This window comes from Stegostoma tigrinum, chromosome 31 (assembly GCF_030684315.1).
Source record: "Stegostoma tigrinum isolate sSteTig4 chromosome 31, sSteTig4.hap1, whole genome shotgun sequence".
Lineage (NCBI taxonomy): Eukaryota > Metazoa > Chordata > Chondrichthyes > Orectolobiformes > Stegostomatidae > Stegostoma > Stegostoma tigrinum.
Genome location: NC_081384.1, coordinates 15,750,300 through 15,763,077, shown reverse-complemented (window position 1 = coordinate 15,763,077; position 12,778 = coordinate 15,750,300). Strand labels below are relative to the sequence as shown.

Here is a 12,778-nt window from a genome sequence, read left to right as displayed (position 1 = left end):
AACCCAGTGCCATTGATTCCCAGTCCTTTTCCCACTGTGACCCTCTTTTTAAAGTGTAAATTGTTCGTCCCCTTCCCCACTGAAGGGGGACAAGAGTTTGGGCCTGTCAGAGGAGCACCACTGTTATAACTTGCTCGCGTGCTCTCTCTCGCTCGCTCTCTTGCGCTCTGAGCTTTACCGCTGCATTGGAGCTCAGGATCTCAAAGTTAGCTAGTGATAACACTTGGAGTCCTGCCCTAATCTGTGTAGCAGAGATGTATTTAAGATTCCGATTACACGTTTTTGTTTGTATTTTATTTGGGAGCTACAGTCTTTTTGGATTTAGTTTGATTTGTTTTTTTTGTTCTAAAGTATTGTTCCTAACTTTTTTTGTACTGTTGATGTGCTTGTCCATATGACATGGCTATTTCTGATCAGGGGTAGTACTTGTAAATGCTGAACCACACTGGCTAGATTTTCTTAAAATTTCAATCTGTCCTCCAAAGCATGATGTGACATTTATGGATTTCTCTAACCACCCTAAATGGAGCATGGTTTATCATTTGCTGGTTTGAAGCCTTACTTAATTCGTCTTGTGTATAGAATTCCCCACTGAAAAGGTTGCATTCCTATCGTGCTTCTTTGTTTAAACATACTTGGTGACAGGAACTGGCTTTTGCATAACAGGAGCAGGATTTCCTTAAAGCCTCAAGTTATGGAGCTTCTAGATACAGCACAAGTCATGACTATGATATTCTAAGTATTAAGTTTCATTTCCAGCAATGGTCATGAAGGTTTTAAAGTAGCAAAGAGACCACAATGGGCCCATGGCAGTAACACAAAACAATGCTTTAATGTATAAAGCATTGGAACTTTTTAAAATTGCTCACGGTTGTGAAGTCAGATTCTCAACAATTAGATGCCTTAATGGAAGGTACAGCTGCTAATTGAAGATAATCAAACTGGGTATGTTTTTAAGAGGCCAGGATTGGCGGAGTGTTAGGAACCCTGAAGACTGGAGGAGGTCCGAGAATAATGAGAGGTGAGGCCGTAGAATGAAGTGAAAAGGTGCAAATGTTGAAATCAAGGCTTGGCTTAATTGGGAACACAGGCCAGTGGGCACAGGTAAGATTTCCAAATTGGACTCCATGCACCTTGCAACACGAGCTTTGAATAATCGGGGTTACGGAAAATAGAACAAATGCAGTTGGCTAGAGGTGCATTGGAATAATCCAGCCTAGATGTAATGGAGGCACAATGACGGTTTGGAGAGCAGATGAGCAGAAACAGGGGTTTTGTTATGAAGACCTGAATGGGTCATTGTAGTCTCATGTATGCATACACAATAGGGAGCTCCATTTGAACTGAAGACCACCTAAGGTGGTGATCAATCTGGTTTAGCTTCTGCTAGGGAGATTGATGTTGGCAGTTACGGAATTGAATTTGTGGTCTTGTTAACTTCCGTCCTCCCAGTATTTAATTGCTTGTCACCAATCATGTATTTTTGTCAAAACTAATGGTTTAAGGAAAGTTAGGAGGGTCAAGTGAAATGAATGTGGGATGGAGCTGATTTTGTGCATATGTGTGAATAGCACCACGGCCCGGGTGTTCTTGTTTGCCTGAATCAGGGATGCAATGTTGTTGAATTCCTGACTCCATGAACCCAACTTCATCTGTCCTGGCAAACACTTCTCAATCTCGGAATGGGCTGTTAGTCAGTGAGGAGCATGCAGGATAAGGAGTTGAGTTTGTTCACAGCAATGCCTTTGGCCTCTAGCACTGTTAAAAGTTTAAAAAGAATAAAATACCTCTCAAGCTCACTGATCCATGTGCATGTGCACTCATTGTCACCTTACCCAATCTCCAAATGGCCCTTCTTATAGCTCCTATGTCAACCCATACCACTAATCTCTGTCCTGACATCTCCTGCCAACTCTTCTATTATCCATCTTTTACAGCCCTTGTGGCCCATTGGAGAGATTTAAAAAAACTTCTAAAAGTAGTTGGTTATCGTAGATGTCAGTGTATTGTTAATAAAAAGTACAGTTGATGAAATGAAACAGGATAGAGCATTACAACAAATTTTGACCAATTGCACAGTTCTTATTATTGTAAGTGAATTTTATTTCAAAGAATATGTGACCCTTTTCAACTGTCATCCAAACTGAAGAGGTAGGTACCTACCTCTGATAACAGATGCTTGTAATATCAATCCTGTATCTGTAATTAAACCTGCAGACTTGCTGAACATAACAAGGGAGTAAATTTTTTTCTCTGATTTTATATGGTATAGACATCTGTTAAAAAATGTAAAGGGCAGAATATTCAGCTGCCTTGATGAAAACTTGATGGATGTCATGATCTTAACAGAATAGATGCACTTACAATTTGTATTCATTCAACTTTTTAAAATTCCAAAGTAGTCCTGACTTTTCAAATACCTAAAGATGTCCTGAGGTTTGTTATAAAGGGGTACCCTGACTATCCGAAGAAATGCATAAATTTCAGACCTGCTCTGCAGGTTGACTGTGTGCACACTGAATTTCCTACCAAAATGACTAGTGGAAAGAGCTAATAACTTAAATGGCCAGCTGCCCCTGTGAAATGTGCATGTGTTACTTCATCTGGAGCAGTAATGGAGCGATTATGTAAGAAGGGCTATCATAAGTGGGACTTTTGTTTTCTGGGTCACTTGTTAATTTTTGCACCTATCTTTTTCATCTCTGTGAGAACGGAGGCTTGGGCATCACCTAGTTGGAAAATCGTTGGAGCAGGAGTAAATCATTGGGCCAGCAGAAGTAAAGGTTCACGAGTGAATCCATTGCAGGTGGCTTTTGGCTTGAGACATAGGTAGTTTAAGAATGGAATTAAGTCAATACAGTCTCACCCAAATAATGTTGGTGGGATGTTGGAACATAATTTTGAATGGAACTACGAGTTGCAAAGAGTTGACATTTGCATTTACATAGGCTAGCTGTTTAAGAACTGTTTAGGTGCTTTAACTGGGGCAGAAATCTGATTTTTTTTTTAAAACTGGGTGGGGGGAACAAGTGTGGATGCTGTAAATCTGAAGCAAAAGCAGAAACTGTTGTGAAAGCTCAGCAGATCTAGTGGCATTGTGGAGAGAAGTCAGAGTTAATGTTTCGGTCCAATGACCCTTCCTTAGTTCTTCCAACAATTTCTTTGTTTCAGAAATGTGATTACCCAGCTTCTTAGAACTTTGATCAGTCTGAAGACTTAGATGATAAGATGTTGGGATAACACCAGTATTTTTAAGGATGAAACGGTTCAAGGTTCCCCTTTTTTTTTCCTGTGGGGCTGTGGCAAGTTTGTATGAGAAGGGCATAGTCCCTTTTTTAAAGAAAGAAAGGGGGGTTTGACTAAACTGGAAACCAGGAAGAAAAGTTGAATGGGTTCAAACCTTTAAGATCAGAGCAGCAAGTGGATCTCATTGGCAAGATTAGTTTAGAGAAATAGTGGAGATTTTTGGGACAGGGTTTGATTTGGAGAAAGTTGGACCTATTCTTTCTCCACTCCTCCCCACAATTGCACAATTAGTACTTCATATCTTATACAGATATAAGCTTAAATGATGTGTTACTAAAAGCTGCCAAAAACATCGTAGACCAAATGGCACTGTCAAGCTTTTCCACTCTGTACCCCCAAGCTGAGTGTTTGGTGGTATTATTCACTGAACAATGAATACTTGATGGCATTAGTTTTGACTTTGTAGACTCTGTTAGTGAAGTGCGTAGCTAAACATCACCTCAATTTTTGTGCAGGCCTGAGTCCGCCAGACATGGGCTAATTGGCAAGTTACATTGGCTACTGGCTTGATAAATAAACACAGTAGAGTTTTGATGAACACAGGTCAAAGATCATAAAACCATTTAATAATACTACTATAATGGTTAGTGGAAAAACATGATGAATGCTTGAGTCTTTTCTTTTTAACCAAGCCACCCTCCACAATGGCTTGCTTCAGGAGCTGAGAGTTTGTGGTTTCGTGGCATGATGCCGTTTGGTAATGGAACATTTTGCATGGGACAAGGGGGAACAAAAATTCTGTAAATCTACGCTGTGAAGAGTGACAGGATATATCTGCCTATCAGAATGGAAACCTTCAACTTACAGCTTTGCAAATTCAGGCACAAATACATCTGCTATTCGAACTGTCAAAGAGCAAGGAGTACTTTGCTTGGTGCAGCATTATCTTGCCAATAAAGCTAAGTCTACACTTTGCTGGGAGGAAGTAACACTTCTTGCTAATCACATTGAAAAGCAGCAAGAAGTTTTCATTAAACGATTTGAATGTGACACAAGTGGTTGTTTAAACAATGGAGTTAATTTGTATTTTCGTAGCTTTTCTAGATTTAAAATGTAATGGACTCCTTAAGAGGGACTTTATAGCATTCTTATGTTTAGCAATATACTGATTTGAGGTTAATTTTGAAGCTAACACGCTAATTTTAAGTCTGTATTACAAAACAGCCAAAGACCTTTTGTCTTTTCTTTGTATGCGAAGACCTTTATTTTAAGTAAGAGTTTTCAGTACTATACATCAAAATCATCTAGATTCCCTATCTGTCATTCATTATTCTATTCTCTAGTTGTCAAACTTTCAAGGTGTGCTGTCTGTGTACTATCATTGCATAATTTCTTTTAAGTTGGGTTAGTTCATTTTTCTCTTTTTTTGTGGTTTGACACGACATCTGTTTCACAGCTAACAATTTGATTGGAATGTGACTCACTTTCACTGGCTCGGTTTTTGGGCCCTAGTTTCCTAGTGCATTCTCTAATTACTATATCATAACTCTCGAATCCTAGGTGCATGATTGTCATCAAATCTGATACTCTCTTTAAAATTTGGCTGAATGAATACCTTTGACAATTTGTTCATGAACATTAATAATCTTTGGCGTCCAATAATAATTTGACTTGATTTATTGTCACAAGTACCAGGATACAGTGAAAACTGGTGTTTTGCTTGCTCGAGCGGCAGAATGTACCATACAGAGTGCATCAAGGTAGCAGTGTTACAGCCACACAGAAGGTGCGGCACAAGAGGTCCTCATTGAACATTTAAAAGTCTGACAGTAGGCCTGAAGCTGTTCTTGGGTTTTTTTAAAACATGTATTCAAACATTTATCCTCTTCCTGATGGAAGAGAGTACACCTGGAGTGGGAGGAGTCTTTGATTATGTTGGCTACTTTCCCAAGGCAGTACAAGTAGCGACGGAGTCAGTGATTGGAAGGCTGGTTTGCATGATGGACTGGGCTGTGTTCCTGACTCTCTCATTTCTTGTGGTCTCGGGAAGAGCAGTTGCCATACCCCACAAAGCATCCTATCTGGATGCATCAGTAGTGTATCTATAAAAATTGGTAAGAGTTTTTATGGGCATGCTGAATTCCCTTACCTTCCTGAGGAAGTAGCAGCGTTGCTGTGCCTTCTTGACTGTCATGTCCTTATGGGTGGACCAGGACAGATTGATCATCTCTCCCAGGAACTTGACACTGTGGACCATCTCCACCTCTGCACCATTGATGCAAACAGGGGTGTGCCCTCCCACTCTGCTTCCTGAAGTTAACCACCAGCTCTTGTGTTTTGCTGACAATAATGGAGACATTTGTCTTTTAAACCATGCCACTGAGCACTCAATTTCTTTCCTGTACTCTGTCTCATTGTTTGAGATCCGACCTACAATGGTGGTGTCGTCAGCAAACATGTAACTGGAGTTAGGGTGGACTTTGGCCGCGCAGCCGAGAGTGTAAGGAGTGCAGTGGGGGACTGAGTACGCAGCCTTGCAGGACTCCAGTGTTGAGGATTATCATGGAGGCTTTGTTTACTTTTTGCTTACTGATTTTGCTCATCATGGGATGAGGTTGGAGGTGGGGAGATTTGAAGCTAGTAGAGTCCACATTGAGGCCATTGGGTTATTGGCTCCCAAGGTGGAATATGAGGTGTTCCTCCAGTTTCCAGGTGGCTGAAATCTGGAGGGGGAGCAGCACCTCATTCCACCTTGGGAGCCTCCAACCTGATGGTCTTAGTGTGGACTTTGCTAGCTTCAAAATCTCCCCTCCCATGACCAACTCCTTCACTCCTCCCCCTCTGCTTCCTTGACCTGTCCATTTTCTATCCCACCTAATCTGCTCCTGTGTGTGTCTCTCTTCCCCCCCCCCCCCCCACCATTCCTGAAGAAGGGTCCCAACCCAAATCGTCAACTCTCCTGTTCCTTCAGCTCCGCACTGTTACCTCAAACTCTATCATCAGCAGTTCTAACTATCTCCAGGATGTGCTGTTGCCCAAGATTCTGTTCAACTTCACTTGGTAGCCTGTTTCTGCCACGTGAGCATGTGCTTAGTCTGGCTCTCCAGACTAGTTTGGTACTTCCTTACGGAATCTCTGGCCTTGCAGAGGTCATACCTGGATTTCCTGTGTAGGTCATGGTCACCTGACTTCAGGCAGGGTGTGTGTTTCCCTGTAACAAAATGCTTCACTCTGTGTCACTTGTTGCATTCCATGTGTGACAAACTCAAAACACTAATCTGCTTTTAGTAAAACGTTTTTACAGCTTGTATTTTATTTCTCCAATTGAGTTGCTTTCCTAAGAGATGTATTTCACTGGGTGATCATGCCTGGGTTTAAAATAAGCAATTTCTCCATAAAAATTGCATTGATTATTGTCGTAAACAGTTGACTTGACACCAAAGTTCTTGTATGCTGGATGTCGATAAAAGCAATTTTGAAGTTATTGTAAAGTTGGAGTGCTATGATTGATGTTATATTTAATTTGACATTGTTTAAATGTCTTCCCTGCTAAATGGTGGTTGAAGATGAATTGGCGAAGCATGTCACCCTTTCAATTCAGGGCTCTAATTTAACCTGAAGACTGAAATGAGGGTCTCCTTTCACACAGGTTTTGAAAAGTGAATGAAGTTAGAATAATTTCTTTCTCTTGTTGACTGGCATGACCCCAACCCCACAAATGCCAAGTTTTGTTATTTAATTGGTCATTTTGCTCAGATGCCTTTTTGAAGACAAGTGACATAAATCTATATCTGAGATAACAAGGTATAGAGCTTGAGGAACACAGCAGGCCATGCAGCTTCAGAGGAGCAGGAAAGCTGATTTTTCGGGCCTAGGCCCCTCTTCAGAAATTCTGAAGAAGGGTCTCGACCTGAAATGTGAGCTTTCCTGCTGCTTGGCCTGCTGTGTTCTTTAAGCTCTACACTTTGTTATCTCGGATTCTCCAGCATCTGCAGTTCCGACTATCTCTGAAACAATAAATGTATATCTGTCTGGATATATGCCTAGCATGTATAATTACAATGGGTCACAGGTTTGTTCTAGTCCACATTTTATAGATAAACTTCACGTTTATCATTTGTATTTGGCAGAGGATTGTGGCAATGTGATTCTTTTTGTTCTTGCTTGCAAGGTTGACACTGTGGATATGTCGTTCTGAAACTTGTTTAGTATATTGGAAGCAGTAATTATTTACCTTTTCCACTCACAGCTAATGCTGGTGACTTCTTCCTTGTTTTCTAATTTTTTCTTTGAGTTACCCTGGAAGTTTAGTGTGGGTAGGAATTTCTGGTCAACTGTGTACATTGACCTTTCACCTAGTCCACTTAATAGTAGAGAAGCGCAAATCATTTGACTGAATGAAGGCTGGAGGGGGTGGGTGGGTGGGTGTTAGTGCTGGGAAAGAGAAGTGAAAGAGTATGTCAGCCTAATCCTGGCTGAGTACAGAGAGCTTGCTGTGTTTTAATCGTGACCAAATCAGGAATAAAAATTCCATGACCCCACATTATAGATCCTAAATTCCTGTGGTAAAACCAAATACTGTAAATAAAAGTGCATTTACATGTTGGTTAAAAGCAGTGTTGGTGACCCCAATTTACTGCACTTTGGCAGTTCCTGCAGAGTTGGGTTCTGTGCTGCTTATCCCTGTGATACTCCATGGTGCCTGTATGAAGTCAGTGTTTATTCCATTCTCCTTGAAAGCTATTCAGAAATCAGTTTGACTTTGCAGCCGGCCCTGGCGCTTTAATGGGAATACATTAAATGCTCTGAAGACAGTTATAAGCAAATGAATCTAGTTCTGTAAAGAGCTCCATTTGTTCTTCGCACATAAATATGAGAAGAATGGTATGGCAGAGGAGGAGCAGAACAGGGTCTCTGACTTGTCCCACATGCCAGTACATTTGCTAGTTTCAATGGGACAAGACAAAGACTAGTACATTGCTGGGTATGCAAAGCAGTTTTATAATTGCATTTAAATATGCATGTAAGTAATTACAAATCAAGTTTGCAAGTTTCTAGTTGCACTGCCATGAATGTTGCTGACTGCATATAAATGAAGTTACATGACCTGGTCAATCCAGCCTGTCATGTGGATTGCTATGCTGCCCAAGTCCAGATCTTGCTAGACATTGGCCATTTTCCAGTTTAGAAATGGCCGTTCTCAGCAGAATTTGCTGAGACCTTCTGGAGCAACTTTTCTTTTGTTTCCTTCTGTAATTTGAGTGACCTAATTGATATTTTCCTAACTAGGTGCAGCCAACCTTCTGACTGGACCGAAACGGAATCCATTAGCTATGGCAAAGTTGTGGTGGAATAAATTCACTGTTAATAGCTTGCAGCTGTTGCATTCCAATAAAGCTGTGTGTGGCTATCATCTGGGCTACCTGCAAGCTGACCAGGTTCAGGATGCTGTCACCAATTTGTTTTCCCTGTACAAAGAAGGGAAAATCAAGCCTCGAATAGACTCTGTGTGGTCATTTGAACAGGTAAGAAACTTGGCCTTTTTCTTTGGTGACTTGTAATACCTACCTTTCCCATATCTGCATTGTTACTGCTTTGTAAATAACATCGGCATCCACTTTTGCTTTCTTGCTTTTTTTTAAAATTTTTGTGTTCTACACTGAGGTATTCACCTCCGAGCCTGAGAGCAGTCAGGTCGAGCAGGCTGTCAGTGCTGACAGCTCGATCATCATGAAAAATATCTGCAATTCAGTCAAACTTGTCATTTTTCATTCTTATTTTCCTTTATTTCAATGCCTCTGATCCCTTCCCTAGCTCTATTTTAAATAACCCAGTTCATTTTATGGTGAAAAGAATGGCTTAGATTAAGAAAGCTCATCAGGAGATAATTGTTTAATGCTTTCATTTGGGACAATGTGCAAAGTACTGCAAAATGACTTGGTGTCCCCCAAGCCGAAGAAGCGAGAGGTAACTGATATTTTTTCTTAACTTAATCGTGGGATGAAGGAGTTGATTGCCAGGCAGTGTGTATTTCTTCTGGATTACTGTGCAGAGCCAACATTCCCTTGACTGTATTGTCTGTAACTTGAAGCCTGAAAAAGTGAATTTTTTTTAATGAATTAGGAATGGCTGTTTGAGAGCAGTTTGCATTACAACCCTAATGCCACAGAAGGAAGCCATTCTGTCCATGCTTTTCCAGTACCTGTTTGACAGTCTCTTCTTGCTGTTAGTCACAGCCATTGTCAATCTTTTCGCATCTGCTATTTAACTGATTTGTCGTCTTTTTGAGTCTGCTTTTACTACCCTTAGAAACAGCATTCCAAATCTCACATGCTCTCTTCTGTCCCTCAACCATTCCTCAAAGATTTTTTTTTTGTCAAAAACTTCATACATTCTGCAAATCTTCTCCCATATCAATGCTAGTGTTTCCATGTAGCTAAGCTCCCTCCATCCTATAATTCTGTTCTAGTAAATCTTTTTTGTCGTTTTTTTTTTGTTGACCACAGGCCATTCTGAAATAGTTGACAAGTCGTTAAAGTAGTGACATGCATTCAAGCATGTTCTGAGTAATTTCCTTGTAAAGCTTGGGTAAGGAGAAGTGAGAGCCTTAAAGCATGGTGGGGGCGGTGGCTGGGCGTTGGTTGGAAGAGAAAGGAGCAGGAGTTCCTTGAGCCTTTTCTGCCATTCCAAAGTTTATCGCTGAGCAGCTATCTCTGTGCCACTTGCTCTGCATATCTCCATATCCTTTTTGTCAATAATATGCAGAAATCTGTTGATCTGTCTTTAAAAACTGCTCCAATGTTGTGCCCTCTGGGTAGAGAACTTTCACTCGGCACCCTCTGTGAAGAAACTCCTCCCTGTTTTTTAAATCTTAAATGGCCTGCCCCTTTTTTATTCTGGAACAGCTCAGTCTCTAGAATGAGGAGAGACCAAGGAACTGAGTCTGAAGTTTGAAGTTCAAGACATGTGGTAGGTAGAAGGTTTTATGGAAGCAGCTCCTACACCTCAATTTCCTTGTACTTCTATGTAGCCATGTCAGCACCCCCACCAACTCCCCCATATACACAGACACACACCTCCAGCAACACTCACTCTCTTCTCTCTGTTACTAAAATAGTATTGAAAAGTTTTTGGCATATAATAAACCAATATTTTGTAAGCTAAGTATTCTAAACTTTGTAATGTTCACTTTTTTTTTCTGGCATTGCCAGAAAGGAGAGATTTTGGAGCAGCACTGACCCTTCCCCTACTGCACTTCTGTTGACATAATGACATGTGATTTGGTTATCTACATGCCACATACAACGTGCTGACTACACTCGCAGTGAATCATTGGGGGCAAAGTGTCCTGGGAAGTCCTAGGAATGTGTGAAATGTGTAAATTACCTCTTGGTTTGTTCAGAGCCACGACTTGAGTTAGACTGCTGCTTCTTCTCAACCATCTGTGTAAAAACAGCCAATGATCTGTGAACCAAAATTCATCTGGCTACAAGCTTACACTTCATTGTAAATTCCTGGAATACAATATTTTTGAAGCTTTGCTAATAAAACCAGCAGCTATGTTGGCTTGTGGTTCTCTTTAGTCTTGGACACCAAATCTAATAAATGCTGCTTCTCTGGAGCTAGTAAGAAGTACCGAGTCAGATGACAGTGTGGACCCCTTTTTCTGAAGATGGGTCCTGATCCAAAACATCAACTTTCCTGCTCCTCTGCTGCCTGGGCTGCAGTGTTTTTCCAGCTCCACACTTATCTCTTTCTCTGGAATGCCTGGTAATAAAATGAACTATTGGTTTTCTTGATGCACTCTGTTCCAGCTGTGTCCCCAGTTCAATTATCAGTTGGTGCTGTTAGCTCCAAGTGGAGCAGCAGTGGATCATGATTGATCTGCCCTTGGTCACAAGACTAAAAGTTTAAACTTAGCCGCAGTTACTGCTAGGGTGGCTCAGTACCGCTGTCTCACCAATGTCAGGGACTACAGTTTGATTCCAGCTTTGGGGTGACTGTGTGCGTCTGTCTGGAGTTAGCACGTCCTCCCCATGTCTGTCTCAGTTTCCTCCCACTGCCCAGAGCTGAGCAGTTTAGGTGGATTGGCCATCCTAAATCCTCTAGTGTGTCATGAGGTGGATTATCCATGCACAATCCGAGGTTACAGGGATAATTTGGGAATTAGTGTCCTGGTGGGATGCTGTTCAGAGGTTTGGTGCAGACTTGAGCCAAATGGTGGCTATTGTGCTGTACAAATGCTATAATTCTAAAGCTCATGATCTAGTGATCTGCTGTGTTAAGAAGTGAGACACGTACATTTTTTTCAATTTTGTTTTTTTTAAAAGGTCGTCATAACTACTAATGGTAAAATATTCTATAACCTTGTGTAGCAGGTTGCTAATGTCTCTGCCTTTCTTCACGGCTCCCTCCACTATCTTGTATCCCTGTTTTTTTTTTTATTATTACTGTCACTGATTTTCTAATGTTAAAACCATTATTTACAAGATCAGTACTTTTTGTTTTCCCTCTCCTAGAGGATGTGCCTCTGTGAGTAGCTCTTCTGTTTTAATGTAAGCCCTAAGATTTGAATCTGAGACCAGAAACACAAGGTTCTAGCACCTAGTTACACTGTGATTTTATCTTCAGGCTAACGGCTTTGCATTTCAACATGAAGGTTTCTCAGATTTTCTGTGTACAGTCTCTTAGCTCTGTTTTTTTAAACAGAGACTCTAATTGTTCACCCATCAGAGGAAGGCCCTGAGATAACACAGGTGTACAGTTGGATGGATGCAGCAGGCCAAGCAGCATCAGAGAAGCAGGAAGGTTGATGTTTCGGGCCTAGACCCTCCTTGAACCTTTTCTGAAGAAGGGTCTAGGCCCGAAACAAACAACATCTGCCTTCCTGCTCCTCTGCTGCTTGGCCTGCTGTGTTTATCCAGCTGTACACCTGTGTTATCTCGCATTCTCCAGCATCTGCAGTTCCTACTATCAGAGGAAGACCATGTTTTTTGTTTCAGCTTCTTTCTCCATCTCTATAATTAAGTGTTTCATTTGGTTTCTTCTCAAAAAAACAAGATTTTCTTGGTTGACTTATCCGTCAACTGGCATTACTGAAACCGATTGTCTTGTCATTAATCTCAATGCATAAGCTGGCTGCAATGTTAACAGATCTCCTCTTTTTTTTTTTTTACTATGCAGAGCACTGCAGAATGTCCTGGAGTTGCAAAAGACACCTATATTTCTATACATGCATGTCAGGGTTTCAATCCTGTTGTACTATAACCTAATGCTTTGAATGTCACTGTGGATTTGTTAACTTAGCAACTAATGTGTATGCTGCAACTGGAGTGCGACCATGATCATAAAAGCTTTATTGACTATTTAACCAGGTCACTGCTAAACTAACAGATTTGATCCAACAGAAAATTTTAACTTTTCTCTCTGAATTGGGAGAATCAATTAACTACTTATCCTACCAGATTTTATCTTATGAACCTTGTACAAAACCATAAATCTCACCTGTAAATATTCTGTATTGTTATTGCTT

At 40.9% G+C, this 12,778-nt stretch overlaps 1 protein-coding gene across 1 annotated transcript in view; it reads left to right on the top strand.

The window, feature by feature from the left end:
- vat1 (vesicle amine transport 1) overlaps window positions 1-12,778 on the top strand; it is a 46,887-nt gene that overhangs the window by 16,725 nt on the left and 17,384 nt on the right. The window contains exon 5 of the mRNA XM_048560463.2: window positions 8,536-8,771. Within this exon, the coding sequence (XP_048416420.1) occupies window positions 8,536-8,771 (236 nt within the window). The remainder of the gene's footprint in view (window positions 1-8,535; window positions 8,772-12,778) is intronic.